The 17276-nt window shown below is 49.9% G+C and overlaps 1 protein-coding gene across 3 annotated transcripts in view; it reads left to right on the top strand.

Annotated features, from left to right (window-relative positions):
- The window catches only part of LOC311122067 (AP-5 complex subunit sigma-1-like), a 32990-nt gene extending 16860 nt beyond the window's left edge, over positions 1–16130 (top strand). The window contains exons 2-4 of one of the 3 annotated variants that reach the window (XR_014612377.1): positions 8029–8320; positions 12610–13869; positions 15515–16130. Coding sequence is in view for 2 of the 3 variants with exons in the window: in XM_084196478.1 (XP_084052604.1) it covers positions 8029–8320; positions 12610–12738 (421 nt within the window). In the remaining variant the exon portion in view is untranslated. Of the gene's footprint in view, positions 1–8028; positions 8328–12609; positions 14006–15514 lie in introns of those variants that run through there. The other 2 variants (XM_084196479.1, XM_084196478.1) reach the window with 2 other exon arrangements.
- The last annotated feature ends 1146 nt before the right edge of the window (positions 16131–17276 follow it).

Here is a 17276-nt window from a genome sequence, read left to right on the forward strand (position 1 = left end):
GCCTCACCCACTTGATCACTCCAGATACCGCCTCACCCACTAGATCACTCCCTAAACCGCCTCACCCACTAGATCACTCCCTAAACCGCCTCACCCACTAGATCACTCCAGATACCGCCTCACCCACTAGATCACTCCCTAAACCGCCTCACCCACTAGATCACTCCAGAAACCGCCTCACCCACTAGATCACTCCAGAAACCGCCTCACCCACTAGATCACTCCCTAAACCGCCTCACCCACTAGATCACTCCAGATACCGCCTCACCCACTAGATCACTAGGTACAGCGGCACCTCTTAAACACCACAGAAGAAGACGAAAAGCCTCAACAGGAAGTTATCTTTGTTGCCATCCTTCATCGAGTTTTCAAACCTGTCTTTGATACTTGATAAAAGCCAGTAGCTTTTTTTGGAAAATAAAGTCCCTTTTAAAAAAAAGTATTTTGGAACAAAATAACAGTTTCATTGTTTGTATTTATCACCACGTTCTGAAATACCCAACAATAATACACCCATTCAGTCAATATAGATAGATGGAGCACCAATCACTAGCCTGGATGTGGAGTCATGCATGGAGAGAGTACCAGTCGACCTCTAGGAAGTCTGACTTCATTCAATCTGAAATTCTAATGTGCAAATGATAAATCAATATCATGTTTGCCTAGAAGTTCCTTTTCCTAAAAGTAATACATTGCATTATTATTGTCATGATTTGAGTATCCATAATGTCTGCCAACTTGAAAAAGAAACTGCAAAGTGTGTTAGATATTTCATGTCAGTGGTACTATGCAGTACAACACTGACACATGTAACAATCTAATGTAAATGCTTGAATCACAAATAATTTCTCATGTTTGCCGTTTCATTTCGTTGTGACCGCATGAATTTTGACAAAAAGAAAATGAATTCTCAATTGCAATAGACAATTATTTTCCATACTCTGTCTGTGTGGTTGAAGACTTTCAACATTCAAATTATCAATAAAATTCGATAAATCAATAGCAATGCTTCATTTTGCGGTTTCGTTTCCTCATTGCTCCTTTGCGTTTGTTTTTTTGATGTGTTAGGCCTGTCAATCAAACACGGTGGGCGGGGTTTTGGTAACGTGAGGCGGAAGAGGTTGCCTGGGCTTGCTAGCTATGCTCGGACAGTAATACCAGTACTCGTCATCTCTTAAAGTATTTCTGGATCAGAGAGGAAGAGGCTGTACTACATACTGAATAGATCATCTCTGCTATGCTGGCTAGGACAGCCACAGTGGCTTCACGTTACCCAAACCCACAGATGAGGGGGTCCAGATTCAGGTAACCCGTCACCTGAAAGGGGCCTCTGATTGTGAATTCGGGAGGAGGCGTTACACAGGGGAGAGGGATCCGCTGCAGTGAGGGTCAACATCAAGTTTCGGACCACCTGTCTCAAAGTCAGCCTCTACCCCCAAGCCACAAGCCTGTTCCTACAGCTGAACCCTGGGCTGACTACTGCACCCTACCACACCCTGGGCTGACTACTGCAGCCTACCACACACTGAACCCTGGGCCGACTACTGCACCCTACCACACACTGAACCCTGGGCTGACTACTGCAGCCTACCACACACTGAACCCTGGGCTGACTACTGCACCCTACCACACACTGAACCCTGGGCTGACTACTGCACCCTACCACACACTGAACCCTGGGCTGACTACTGAACCCTACCACACATTGAACCCTGGGCTGACTACTGCAGCCTACCACACACTGAACCCTGGGCCGACTACTGCAGCCTACCACACACTGAACCCTGGGCCGACTACTGCACCCTACCACACACTGAACCCTGGGCTGACTACTGCAGCCTACCACACCCTGGGCTGACTACTGCAGCCTACCACACACTGAACCCTGGGCCGACTACTGCACCCTACCACACACTGAACCCTGGGCTGACTACTGCAGCCTACCACACACTGAACCCTGGGCTGACTACTGCACCCTACCACACACTGAACCCTGGGCTGACTACTGCACCCTACCACACACTGAACCCTGGGCCGACTACTGCACCCTACCACACACTGAACCCTGGGCTGACTACTGCACCCTACCACACACTGAACCCTGGGCTGACTACTGCAGCCTACCACACACTGTACCCTGGGCTGACTACTGCACCCTACCACACACTGAACCCTGGGCCGACTACTGCACCCTACCACACACTGAACCCTGGGCTGACTACTGCACCCTACCACACACTGAACCCTGGGCTGACTACTGCACCCTACCACACACTGAACCCTGGGCCGACTACTGCACCCTACCACACACTTACCATTTATTCCTATTCTGTACACACTGAAATGACTTTAGCCTACCGGACCAATAGTTATGTCACCTTACTGCACTGCTTATGGAAATGATGTCATCTCGTTCTATGCTGCTGTTGCATTGTACCTTATTCCACTCACTATGCACATGGACAAACAATGTCCGTACTATATCCCTATAGGCTATTTAAAATACATCTTATTTTCATTTAGCCTATATCTCTGCATGCCTCTTGTACTTGTTTAGTTTATTTAGTATTTTTATTAGTATGTTATACTATGTCACTTATTTAATTACTATGTCACTTATTTGATTACTATGTCACTTATTTGATTACTATGTCACTTATTTGATTACTATGTCACTTATTTGATTACTATGTCACTTATTTGATTACTATGTCACTGTGTGCGTAGCCTGCAAGTACCTGATAATAACATGTGATTTGTCATCACCAGTGGATCCAGGTGACCAGGACCAGAACCCTCCTTATCTGACCAGAACCCCCCTTATCTGACCAGGACCAGAACCCTCCTTATCTGACCAGGACCAGCCCTCCTTATCTGACCAGGACCAGCCCTCCTTATCTGACCAGAACCCTCTTTATCTGACCAGGACCAGCCCTTCTTATCTGACCAGAACCCTCCTTATCTGACCAGAACCAGCCCTCCTTATCTGACCAGGACCAGCCCTCCTTATCTGACCAGGACCAGCCCTCCTTATCTGACCAGGACCAGCCCTCCTTATCTGACCAGGACCAGCCCTCATTATCTGACCAGGACCAGCCCTCCTTATCTGACCAGGACCAGCCCTCCTTATCTGACCAGGACCAGCCCTCCTTATCTGACCAGGACCAGCCCTCCTTATCTGACCAGGACCAGCCCTCCTTATCTGACCAGGACCAGCTCTCCTTATCTGACCAGAACCAGCCCTCATTATCTGACCAGAACCAGCCCTCCTTATCTGACCAGGACCAGCGCTCATTATCTGACCAGAACCCTCCTTATCTGACCAGGACCAGCCCTCCTTATCTGACCAGAACCCTCCTTATCTGACCAGGACCAGCCCTCCTTATCTGACCAGGACCAGCCCTCCTTATCTGACCAGGACCAGCCCTCCTTATCTGACCAGGACCAGCCCTCATTATCTGACCAGGACACTCCTTATCTGACCAGGACCAGCCCTCCTCATCTGACCAGAACCCTCCTTATCTGACCAGGACCAGCCCTCATTATCTGACCAGAACCAGCCCTCCTTATCTGACCAGAACCCTCTTTATCTGACCAGGACCAGCCCTCCTTATCTTACCAGGACCAGCCCTCATTATCTGACCAGGACTAGCCCTCTTTATCTGACCAGGACTCGCCCTCTTTATCTGACCAGGACCAGTCCTCCTTATCTGACCAGGACCAGCCCTCCTTATCTGACCAGGACCAGCCCTCATTATCTGACCAGGACCAGCCCTCCTTATCTGACCAGGACCAGCCCTCATTATCTGACCAGGACCAGCCCTCATTATCTGACCAGAACCAGCCCTCCTTATCTTACCAGGACCAGCCCTCCTTATATTACCAGGACCAGCCCTCATTATCTGACCAGGACCAGCCCTCATTAGCTGACCAGGACTAGCCCTCTTTATCTGACCAGGACTAGCCCTCCTTATCTGACCAGGACCAGCCCTCCTTATCTGACCAGGACCAGTCCTTCTTATCTGACCAGGACCAGCCCTCCTTATCTGACCAGGACCAGCTCTCCTTATCTGACCAGGACCAGCCCTCCTTATCTGACCAGGACCAGCCCTCCTTATCTGACCAGAACCAGCCCTCATTATCTGACCAGAACCAGCCCTCCTTATCTGACCAGGACCAGCGCTCATTATCTGACCAGAACCGTCCTTATCTGACCAGGACCAGCCCTCCTTATCTGACCAGAACCCTCCTTATCTGACCAGGACCAGCCCTCCTTATCTGACCAGGACCAGCCCTCCTTATCTGACCAGGACCAGCCCTCCTTATCTAACCAGGACCCGCCCTCATTATCTGACCAGGACCAGCCCTCATTATCTGACCAGGACACTCCTTATCTGACCAGGACCAGCCCTCCTTATCTTACCAGAACCCTCCTTATCTGACCAGGACCAGCCCTCATTATCTGACCAGAACCAGCCCTCCTTATCTGACCAGAACCCTCATTATCTTACCAGGACCAGCCCTCCTTATATTACCAGGACCAGCCCTCATTATCTGACCAGGACCAGCCCTCATTAGCTGACCAGGACTAGCCCTCCTTATCTGACCAGGACCAGCCCTCCTTATCTGACCAGGACCAGTCCTTCTTATCTGACCAGGACCAGCCCTCCTTATCTGACCAGGACCAGCTCTCCTTATCTGACCAGGACCAGCCCTCCTTATCTTACCAGGACTAGCCCTCCTTATCTTACCAGGACCAGCCCTCCTTATCTGACCAGGACCAGCCCTCATTATCTGACCAGGACTAGCCCTCATTATCTGACCAGGACCAGCCCTCCTTATCTGACCAGGACCAGCCCTCCTTATCTGACCAGGACCAGCCCTCCTTATCTGACCAGAACCAGCCCTCATTATCTGACCAGAACCAGCCCTCCTTATCTGACCAGGACCAGCGCTCACTATCTGACCAGAACCGTCCTTATCTGACCAGGACCAGCCCTCCTTATCTGACCAGAACCCTCCTTATCTGACCAGGACCAGCCCTCCTTATCTGACCAGGACCAGCCCTCCTTATCTGACCAGGACCAGCCCTCCTTATCTAACCAGGACCGCCCTCATTATCTGACCAGGACCAGCCCTCATTATCTGACCAGGACACTCCTTATCTGACCAGGACCAGCCCTCCTTATCTTACCAGAACCCTCCTTATCTGACCAGGACCAGCCCTCATTATCTGACCAGAACCAGCCCTCCTTATCTGACCAGAACCCTCTTTATCTGACCAGGACCAGCCCTCCTTATCTGACCAGGACCAGCCCTCCTTATCTGACCAGGACCAGCCCTCATTATCTGACCAGGACCAGCCCTCCTTATCTGACCAGGACCAGCTCTCCTTATCTGACCAGGACCAGCCCTCATTATCTGACCAGGACCAGCTCTCCTTATCTGACCAGGACCAGCCCTCATTATCTGACCAGGACCAGCCCTCATTATCTGACCAGGACCAGCCCTCCTTATCTGACCAGGACCAGCCCTCATTATCTGACCAGGACCAGCCCTCTTTATCTGACCAGGACTAGCCCTCTTTATCTGACCAGGACCAGCCCTCCTTATCTGACCAGGACCAGCCCTCCTTATCTGACCAGGACCAGCCTTCATTATCTGACCAGGACCAGCCCTCCTTATCTGACCAGGACCAGCCCTCATTATCTGACCAGGACCAGCCCTCCTTATCTGACCAGGACCAGCCCTCCTTATCTGACCAGGACCAGCCCTCATTATCTGACCAGGACAAGCCCTCCTTATCTGACCAGGACCAGCTCTCCTTATCTGACCAGGACCAGCCCTCATTATCTGACCAGGACCAGCCCTCATTATCTGACCAGAACCAGCCCTCCTTATCTTACCAGGACCAGCCCTCCTTATCTTACCAGGACCAGCCCTCATTATCTGACCAGGACCAGCCCTCATTATCTGACCAGGACTAGCCCTCTTTATCTGACCAGGACTAGCCCTCTTTATCTCACCAGGACCAGTCCTCCTTATCTGACCAGGACCAGCCCTCCTTATCTGACCAGGACCAGCCCTCATTATCTGACCAGGACCAGCCCTCCTTATCTGACCAGGACCAGCCCTCCTTATCTGACCAGAACCAGCCCTCCTTATCTGACCAGAACCAGCCCTCCTTATCTGACCAGGACCAGCCCTCATTATCTGACCAGAACCCTCCTTATCTGACCAGAACCAGCCCTCCTTATCTGACCAGAAACCTCCTTATCTGATATATTTTACACACATAACCATTTACACTACTTTCCCACAAACCGTTCTTCAAATGGACATCCAGCCAATGTATCTTAAATAATACAAATCTATAAATATATCAAAATAAGTGGCGACAGGAAGTAAGCACGCCGCTGGCTTGATGCTGAAAAAACGCCTTGCCTCCAACTAGCAGCTGTAGTGTGGCCGGTCAGGAGAAGGGCTCTGTGGGAGGTAGTGTGGCCGGTCAGGAGAAGGGCTCTGTGGGAGGTAGTGTGGCCGGTCAGGAGAAGGGCCCTGTGGGAGGTAGTGTGGCCGGTCGGGAGAAGGGCCCTGTGGGAGGTAGTGTGGCCGGTCAGGAGAAGGGCTCTGTGGGAGGTAGTGTGGCCGGTCAGGAGAAGGGCCCTGTGGGAGGTAGTGTGGCCGGTCGGGAGAAGGGCCCTGTGGGAGGTAGTGTGGCCGGTCAGGAGAAGGGCCTGTGGGAGGTAGTGTGGCCGGTCGGGAGAAGGGCCTGTGGGAGGTAGTGTGGCCGGTCAGGAGAAGGGCCCTGTGGGAGCTAGTGTGGCCGGTCGGGAGAAGGGCCCTGTGGGAGGTAGTGTGGCCGGTCAGGAGAAGGGCTCTGTGGGAGGTAGTGTGGCCGGTCGGGAGAAGGGCCTGTGGGAGGTAGTGTGGCCGGTCAGGAGAAGGGCTCTGTGGGAGGTAGTGTGGCCGGTCAGGAGAAGGGCCCTGTGGGAGGTAGTGTGGCCGGTCGGGAGAAGGGCCCTGTGGGAGGTAGTGTGGCCGGTCAGGAGAAGGGCTCTGTGGGAGGTAGTGTGGCCGGTCAGGAGAAGGGCCCTGTGGGAGGTAGTGTGGCCGGTCGGGAGAAGGGCCCTGTGGGAGGTAGTGTGGCCGGTCAGGAGAAGGGCCTGTGGGAGGTAGTGTGGCCGGTCAGGAGAAGGGCCTGTGGGAGGTAGTGTGGCCGGTCAGGAGAAGGGCCTGTGGGCTGTGGGACGTAGTGTGGCCGGTCAGGAGAAGGGCCTGTGGGCTGTGGGAGGTAGTGTGGCCGGTCAGGAGAAGGGCCTGTGGGCTGTGGGACGTAGTGTGGCCGGTGAGGAGAAGGGCCTGTGGGCTGTGGGAGGTAGTGTGGCCGGTCAGGAGAAGGGCTCTGTGGGAGGTAGTGTGGCCAGTCAGGAGAAGGGCCCTGTGGGAGGTAGTGTGGCTGGTCAGGAGAAGGGCCTGTGGGAGGTAGTGTGGCCAGTCAGGAGAAGGGCCTGTGGGCTGTGGGACGTAGTGTGGCCGGTCAGGAGAAGGGCCTGTGGGCTGTGGGAGGTAGTGTGGCCGGTCAGGAGAAGGGCCCTGTGGGAGGTAGTGTGGCCAGTCAGGAGAAGGGCTCTGTGGGAGGTAGTGTGGCCAGTCAGGAGAAGGGCCCTGTGGGCTGTGGGAGGTAGTGTGGCCGGTCAGGAGAAGGACCCTGTGGGAGCTAGTGTGGCCGGTCAGGAGAAGGGCCTGTGGGCTGTGGGAGGTAGTGTGGCCGGTCAGGAGAAGGGCCTATGGGAGGTAGTGTGGCTGGTCAGGAGAAGTGCTCTGTGGGAGGTAGTGTGGCCGGTCAGGAGAAGGGCCTGTGGGAGGTGCTCGTTGCTAACTGGGTCGACCAAACTCTCTCTCTCCGTAATACCATCTCTGTCTCTCAGGCAGGTGTGTAGTGCAGTGACCCAGTCCTGTGTTGCTCAGGCCGGGTGTTGGTAGCAGGTAAAATAACTCTCTCTCTCTACTCCATCCCTCTCTCAGGCAGGTGCGTAGCGCGGTGACCCTGTCCCGTGAGGCCTCAGGCCGGGTGTTGGTAGAGACCGTACTGGGAGAGGAGCTAGTGGCTCTCCAAGAGGCTGACAGCGGGGTGCAGCGGCTGGGGAGGGGAGAGCCCTGGACTGGGGAGAGGAGTGCCCTGTGGCTGGGGGTCCAGGGCCTAGCCTTCACCCTGGTCACTGAGCCCCATGAGAACCTGCTTCTGGCTGAGGGAACCCTGAAGAACATCACCAGACATTGTCTGGAACATCTACGCATGCTTGGGCCTGGGAGCGAGGTGAGAGGTGAGAGGTGTGAGGTGTGAGGTGTGAGGTGTGAGGTGAGAGGTGAGAGGTGAGAGGAGTGAGGAGTGAGGAGTGAGGAGTGAGGAGTGAGGAGTGAGGAGTGAGGAGTGAGGAGTGAGGTGTGTGGTGTGTGTGGTGTGTGTGGTGTGTGTGGTGTGTGAGGTGTGTGAGGTGTGTGAGGTGTGAGAGGTGTGAGAGGTGAGAGGTGAGAGGAGAGAGGAGAGAGGAGAGAGGAGAGAGGAGAGAGGAGAGAGGAGAGAGGAGAGAGGTGTGCCAGATGGTCTAGATTAATGTTGTCACTGGGGCTATCTTCTCTGTTCTTCATTTAGAAGAATATACAGAAATATATGGCTCTGGACACAACCTGAAAAACACTGGGTCCTAATTGATCACTGTGGATTGAGGAGAAGGAGTAGCAGAGTCTTTAGGTGTTTTAAACATCAATGGAGTTTGTGTTGGGCCAGGTAGGGCTTGTCAGGTTGGGATGGGGCCAGGTAGAGTTTGTCAGGTTGGGATGGGGCCAGGTAGGGCTTGTCTGCTTGGGATGGGGCCAGGTAGGGCTTGTCAGGTTGGGATGGGGCCAGGTAGGGCTTGTCAGGTTGGGATGGGGCCAGGTAGGGCTTGTCTGGTTGGGATGGGGCCAGGTAGGGCTTGTCCGGTTGGGATGGGGCCAGGTAGGGCTTGTCAGGTTGGGATGGGGTCAGGTAGGGCTTGTCAGGTTGTGATGGGGCCAGGTAGGGCTTGTCAGGTTGGGATGGGGCCAGGTAGGGCTTGTCAGGTTGTGTTGGGGCCAGGTAGGGCTTGTCCGGTTGTGTTGGGGCCAGGTAGGGCTTGTCAGCTTGTGTTGGGGCCAGGTAGGGCTTGTCAGGTTGGGATGGGGCCAGGTAGGGCTTGTCAGGTTGTGTTGGGGCCAGGTAGGGCTTGTCAGCTTGTGTTGGGGCCAGGTAGGGCTTGTCAGGTTGGGATGGGGCCAGGTAGGGCTTGTCAGGTTGGGATGGGGCCAGGTAGGGCTTGTCAGGTTGTGTTGGGGCCGGGTAGGGCTTGTCAGGTTGTGTTGGGGCCGGGTATGGCTTGTCAGGTTGGGATGGGGCCAGGTAGGGCTTGTCACATTCTGTTGGACCAGGTAGGGCTTGTCAGGTTGTGTTGGGACCAGGTTGGGCTTGTCATGTTGTGTTGGGGCCAGGTAGGGCTTGTCATGTTGTGTTGGGGCCAGGTAGGGCTTGTCAGGTTGTGTTGGGGCCAGGTAGGGCTTGTCAGGTTGTGTTGGGGCCAGGTAGGGCTTGTCAGGTTGTGTTGGGGCCAGGTAGGGCTTGTCAGGTTGTGTTGGGACCAGGTGGTGCTTGTCAGGTTGTGTTGGGGCCAGGTAGGGCTTGTCAGGTTGTGTTGGGCCAGGTAGGGCTTGTCAGGTTGTGTTGGGACCAGGTAGGGCTTGTCATGTTGTGTTGGGGCCAGGTAGGGCTTGTCAGGTTGTGTTGGGGCCAGGTAGGGGTTGTCAGGTTGTGTTGGGGCCAGGTAGGGCTTGTCAGGTTGTGTTGGGGCCAGGTAGGGCTTGTCAGGTTGTGTTGGGGCCAGGTAGGGCTTGTCAGGTTGTGTTGGGGCCAGGTAGGGCTTGTCAGGTTGTGTCCTGGCAGTAAAGACGTCTGAATAGCTAATCAATGGCTACCTACGACGGACGCACTGACTATACACATTCACAGGTCTCTATCAACATACACCCTCACATTCACACATATTCAGCATAAATACTGCATTTGTAAAGTATTCAGACCCCTTCCCTTTTTCCACATTTTGTTACGTTACAGCCTTATTCTAAAATGGATTAAAGAAAAAAATATCTACATCAATCTACACACAAACCCCATAATGACAAAGCGAAAACAGGTTTTTAGAAATCTTTGCAAATATATTAAAAAATAAACATAAGTAAGTATTCAGAGCATTTGCTATGAGACTTGAAATTGAGCTCAGGTGCATCCTGTTTCCATTGATTATCCTTGAGATGTTTCTACAACTTGATTGGAGTCCACCTGTGGTAAATTCAATTGATTGGACATGAGTTGGAAAGGCACACACATGTCTATGTAAGGTCCCACAGTTGACAGTGCATGTCAGAGCAAAAACCAAGCCATGAGGTCAAAATAATTGTCTGTAGAGCTCCGAGACATGATTGTGTCGAGGCACAGAACTGGGGAAGGGTACCCAAAACATTTCTGCAGCATTGAAGGTCCCCAAGAACACAGTGGCTTCCATCATTCTTAAATGGAAGAAGTTTGGAACCACCAAGACTCTTCCTAGAGCTGGCCGCCCAGCCAAACTGAGCAATCGGGGGAGAAGGCCTTGGTCAGGGAGGTGACCAAGAACCCGATGGTCACTCTGACAGAGGTCCAGAGTTCCTCTGTGGTGATGGGAAAACCTTCCAGAAGGACAACCATCTCTGCAGCACTCCACCAATCAGGCCTTTATGGTAGAGTGGCCAGACGGAAGCCACTCCTCAGTAAAAGGCACATGACAGCCCGCTTGGAGTTTGCCAAAAGGCACCTAAAGACTCTCAGACCATGAGAAACAAGATTCTCTGGTCTGATGAAACCAAGATTGAACTCTTTGGCCTGAATGCCAAGCGTCACGTCTGGAGGAAACCTGGCACCATCCCTACGGTGAAGCATGGTGGTGGCAGCATCATGCTGTGGGGATGTTTTTCAGGGACTGGGAGACTAGTCAGGATTGAGGCAAAGATTAACGGAGCAAAGTACAGAGAGATCCTTGATGAAAACCTGCTCCAGAGCACTCAGGACCTCAGACTGGGACGAAGGTTCACCTTCCAACAGGACAACGACCCTAAGCACACAGCCAAAACAACGCAGGAGTGGCTTCGGGACAAGTTTCTGAATGTCCTTGAGTGGCCCAGCCAGAGCCCGGACTTGAACCCGATCAAACATCTCTGGAGAGACCTGAAAATAGCTGTGCAGCGACGCTCCCCATCCAACCTGACAGAGCTTGAGAGGATCTGCAGAGAAGAATGGGAGAAACTCCCCAAATACAGGTGTGCCAAGCTTGTAGCGTCATACCCAAGAAGACTTGAGGCTGTAATCGCTGCCATAGGTGCTTCAACAAAGTATTGAGTAAAGGGTCTGAATACTTATGTAAATGTGATATTTCCATTTATTTTTTATTTTTATACATTTGCTAAAATTTATAAAAACCTGTTTTCGCTTTGTCATTATTGGGTATTGTGTGTAGATTGATTGAGGGAAAGAACAATTTAATCTATTTTAGAATAAGGCTGTAACACAACAACGTGGAAAAAGTCAAGGGGTGTGAATACTTTACGAATGCACTGTTTTGTCAAAATTGCCAATTGATGGACAGCAATATTCAAACCTTGTCTCTGATTTCCAAGCACATTTATGTCAGAGCTGAGACTGGACCATTCAGGAACACTCAACACTTCTTGGAAAGCCATTATGGCGTGTCTTTGGCATTAACATTTGTGTAATTATCCAAGGGTATTCAGAAGACTGAGGCAGGCCTTTTTAAGTATTTCAAGTATTTTGGTGGCATCATGTTTTGGGTATGGCTTGTCACTGACATGGACTGAGGAGTTTGTCAGCATCAAAATAAATATGAACGGAGCAAATCCAAGGAAAACCTGCCTGTCGTCTGAAAACCTAACCCTGTGATAGAGGATTTATTTTCCAGTGAGACAATTACATAATGTTTAATGCCAAAGACACACCAGAATTTTTTTCTTCAAGAGGTGTTGCGTGTTCCTAAGTGGTAACAGCATCCGTCCTGATTTAAATTTGCTGTGAAAATCTGAGAATATTTCTGTCCCAACCAAACGTATTGAGCTTGATCCAACTGGATTATTGTTGCCCTAAGAGTTGTGCAAAGTTAGCACAATCTTATTCAAAATTATTCACATCAAGTATTAACTCTGTGGTGTGGAGACATACGCAATCAAGACGTCTTCGTCATTTAAAAAAATCATTTGGAGAAATAAAATCATAATTGAACTTAACTTTGAAAATGTGGAGTAGGTTGTGTAGGTAAAATATGAATTCCTGTTTAAGACTGCTAGGGTGTATAGACTCTAGCTAACAGTCTCTGGTTTTATTTCTATCTGAACTAGTGTTAAGTCCTTGTTTGTTTTTTAAGATCTGGATTCTCTATTTCGTACCTGAATTCTCTGGATTGTGAGGAAGTATTTTGTTATATGGTTTGCACCTGTAGTTTTCTCTGCATGTGACAAATAAACTTTGATTGATTTTGTTGTATTCTTCAGGTCCTGTTGAAGAGTGACCGTATCGATGTCCTGCTCCACCGTCTGTTGCCCCACGGTCAGCTGCTGTTCCTCAACCATCGCTTCACCCAGAGTCTGGAGAAGGAGCTGGCGAATTACATGGCCCAATGAGAGAGAAGGAGCTGGCTAATTACATGGCCCAATGAGAGAGAAGGAGCTGGCGAATTACATGGCCCAATGAGAGAGAAGGAGCTGGCTAATTACATGGCCCAATGAGAGAGAAGGAGCTGGCTAATTACATGGCCCAATGAGAGCGAAGGAGCTGGCTAATTACATGGCCCAATGAGAGAGAAGGAGCTGGCTAATTACATGGCCCAATGAGAGAGAAGGAGCTGGCTAATTACATGGCCCAATGAGAGAGAAGGAGCTGGCTAATTACATGGCCCAATGAGAGAGAAGGAGCTGGCTAATTACATGGCCCAATGAGAGAGAAGGAGCTGGCTAATTACATGGCCCAATGAGAGAGAAGGAGCTGGCTAATTACATGGCCCAATGAGAGAGAAGGAGCTGGCTAATTACATGGCCCAATGAGAGAGAAGGAGCTGGCTAATTACATGGCCCAATGAGAGAGAAGGAGCTGGCTAATTACATGGCCCAATGAGAGAGAAGGACCTGGCTAATTACATGGCCCAATGAGAGAGAAGGAGCTGGTTAATTACATGGCCCAATGAGAGAGAAGAGGACGGCATATTATTGCCAAATATTATTGTCAACATTAGGCACCAAACGGCCGGTCTGAAACGGTCCAGCTCTCTCTCTCTCTCTCTCTCACCAAACGGCCGGTCTGAAACGGCCCGGCTCTCCCTCTCTCTCTCTCTCACCAAACAGCCGGTCTGAAACGGTCCGGCTCTCTCCCTCTCTCTCTCTCTCACAAAACAGCCGGTCTGAAACGGTCCGGCTCTCTCCCTCTCTCTCTCTCTCACAAAACAGCCGGTCTGAAACGGTCCGGCTCTCTCCCTCTCTCTCTCTCTCACAAAACAGCCGGTCTGAAACGGTCTTCATCTCTCCATCTCTCTCTCACCAAACGGCCGGTCTGAAACGGCCAGATGCCATCCAAACGTTATTTTTTTTGTTAGTTTTTTGCATGTTTTCGTTTAATGTTGAAAAATATTTTTTTTTACGCCGCTCTCTAATGAACACTACCCTCGGAGGAGTAGGAGCTTCTTCTCTCTCTCTTGGGATACCATGGGCAGGAAGTGAAGAACAGAAAGACACAGCTGGACAGCTATCCATTGATTGTCTGTATGTATATTTACATTTGAGTCATTTAGCAGACGCTCTTATCCAGAGCGACTTACAGTTAGTGAATACATATTTTTTTATACTGGCCCCCCGTGGGAAACGAACCCACAACCCTGGCGTTGCAAACGCCATGCTCTATCAACTGAGCTACATCCCTGCCGGCCATTCCCTCCCCTACCCTGGACGACGCTGGGCCAATTGTGCGCCGCCCATGAGTCTCCCGGTCGCGGCCGGCTGCGACAGAGCCTGGATTCGAACCAGGATCTAGTGGCACAGTTAGCACTGCGATGCAGTGCCTTAGACCACTGCGCCACTCATATATGTATATGTGTGTGTGTTTATATATATATATGTATATGTATATGTATGTATGAACAATGGAGTCATGACTGTGACCATCCAGGAGATGGCGCTATCATCTTGTGGAATTTAACCTTTGTGGCAGAGATCTACCAATCAAATAATATTTGTCACATGCGCCGAATACAACAGGTGTAGACCTTACCGTGAAATGCTTACTTACAAGCCCTTAACCAACAATGCAGTTTTAAGAAAAATTAGAGTTAAGAAAATTTTTACTAAATAAACTAAAGTAAAACAACAATTTAACACAATAAAATAACAATAATGAGGCTATATACAGGGGGTACCGGTACCGAGTCAATGTGCGGGGGTACAGGTTAGTGGAGGTAGTTTGTACATGTAGGTAGGGGTAAAGTGACTATACATAGATAATAAACAGTGAGTAGTAGCAGTGAGAACAGTCTATGACTAGGGCGGCTGGAGTCTGACAATTTTTGGGACCTTCCTCTGACACCGCCTGGTATAGAGGTCCTGGATGGCAGGAAGCTTGGCGCCAGTGATGTACTGGGCCGTACGCACTACCCTCTGTAGTGCCTTGTGGACGGAGGCCAAGCAGTTGGCACACCAGGCAGTGATGCAACCAGTCAGGATGCTCTCAATGGTGCAGCTGTATAACCTTTTGAGGATCTGAGGACCCATGCCAAATCTTTTCAGTTTCCTGATGGGGAAAAGGCATTGTCTTGTCCTCTTCACGACTGTCTTGGTGTGTTTGGACCATTATAGTTTGTTGGTGATGTGGACACCAAGGAACTTGAAGCTCTCGACTCTCAATCACCTTGGAACACTGGGTATGTTGTTTAAGGTGAAATATGGAAAAAAATGTTGATTGATATGTTGCATCTGTGACTGACTTAATTAATTAATCCCCCCCCTAATTTGCTCCAGGGGCACTGTACTACTATGGCTGACCCTGTAAAACAACACATTACACTGGACCTATCATACTACTATGGCTGACCCTGTAAAACAACACATTACACTGGACCTATCATACTACTATGGCTGACCCTGTAAAACAACACATTACACTGCACCTATCATGGCTGACCCTGATCCCTGCCGGCCGCGACCGGGAGTCCCATGGGCGGCGCACAATTGGCCCAGCGTTGTCCAGGGTAGGGGAGGGAATGGCCGGCAGGGAATAAAAAAAATAAAAAAAAATAATGTATGCACTCACTAACTGTAAGTCGCTCTGGATAAGAGCGTCTGCTAAATGACTAAATTGTAAAATGTAAAGGACCAGGTGTAAAATACTATTCCCATATCTTAATGTCTCCACTAGAGGGCAGTGTTTGACCAGGCATTATCTGCAGTAGGAGGTTTATGTCTGCATTGCTGAGGACGACTCGAGAGCTAAAGGAACATGGGTATTCATCTACACCCTGCCAGTGCCTTCAGGAAGTATTCACACCCCTTGACATGGGTATTCATCTTCACCCTGCCAGTGCCTTCAGAAAGTATTCACACCCCTTGACTTTTTCCACATTTTGTTGTGTTACAGCCAGAATTTCAAATTGATTAATTTTAGATGTTGTGTCATGACTGTAAGTCGCTTTGGATAAAAGCGTCTGCTAAATGGCATATTATATTATATAGTATATTATTATATATTAATATTATACTGGCCTACACACAATACCCAATAATGTCAAAGTGGAATTATGTTTTTCGAAGTTCTTTACACATTTATTAAAAGTGAAAAGCTGAAATGTCTTGAGTCAATAAGTATTCAACCCCTTTGTTATGGCAAGCCTAAATAAGTTCAGGAGTAAACATTTGCTTAACAAGTCACATAAGTTGCATGGACTCACTGTGTGTGTGCAATAATAGTGTTTAACATGATTTTTGAATGACTACCTCATCTCTGTACCCAACACATAAAATGATCTGTAAGTTCCCTCAGTCAAGCAGTGAATTTCAAAACACAGATTCAACCACAAAGACCAGGGAGGTTTTCCAATGCCTCGCAAAGAAGTGCACCTATTGGTAGATGGGTAAAAATGCAAAAAGCAGACATTGAATATCCCTTTGAGCATGGTGAAGTTATTAATTACACTTTGGATGGTGTATCAATACACCCAGTCACTACAAAGATACAGGCATCTTTCCTAACTCAGTTGCCGGAGAGGAAGGAAACCACTCAGGGATTTCACCATGGTGACTTTAAAACAGCTACAGAGGTGAATGGCTGTGATAGGAGAACTGAGGATGGATCAACAACATTGTAGTTACTCCACAATACTAACCTAATTGACAGAGTGAAAAGAAGGAAGCTTGTACAGAATAAAAATATTCCAAAACATGAATTCTGTTTGCAATAAGGCTCTGAAGTAAAACTGCAAAAAAATCTGGCAAAGAAATTAACTTTATGTCTTGAATACTAAGAATTATGTTTGGGGAAAATCCAACACAACACCGAGTTCCACTTTTCATATTTTCAAGCATAGTTGTCACGGTTTCGGCCGAGGCGGCCCCTCCTCCTTGTTCGGGCAGGCTTCGGCGGTCGTCGTCTCCGGAGTACTAGCTGCCACCGTTCGATGTTTCATGTTTGATTGGTTTTGTCTGTTTGTCACACCTGTTTAGTGTTTAGTCTCATTAGGCACCCTATTTAGTTCCTTGTGTTAGGTCAGGTGTTGTGTGTAATTGTTCTACTGTCGTGTGGTTGTTTGGTCCTCTGGACTTTTGTTTCTCTCTTATTTCGTGTTGATTAGAGAGTCCTGCACGTTGTGCACACTAACTTTGTACAGTTTAGTGTGCGTTTGATTTCGCCTGTGGCCTGTTGCCGTGTTTGGCGTGTACTACGGACTTTACTAAAGACCTTTGGATTTATATCTCTGTGTCCTGCGTGTGATTCCACATCCCACTACACTCCACTCCTGACAGAATTACACACCATCTCATGGAATCAGCAGGAGCACCCGCACCCACCGAGATCATGGAGGAGCGCCTTCGTGGTCAAGAAGATCGGATCAACCAAATCGGGCACGCCCTGGACCGGGTGATGAACACCCTCCATCGATGGGAGACCAGCGGGGTACCCACAC

The sequence above is a fragment of the Coregonus lavaretus genome (assembly GCF_964263955.1).
Source record: "Coregonus lavaretus genome assembly, contig: HAP1_SCAFFOLD_994, whole genome shotgun sequence".
NCBI lineage: Eukaryota > Metazoa > Chordata > Actinopteri > Salmoniformes > Salmonidae > Coregonus > Coregonus lavaretus.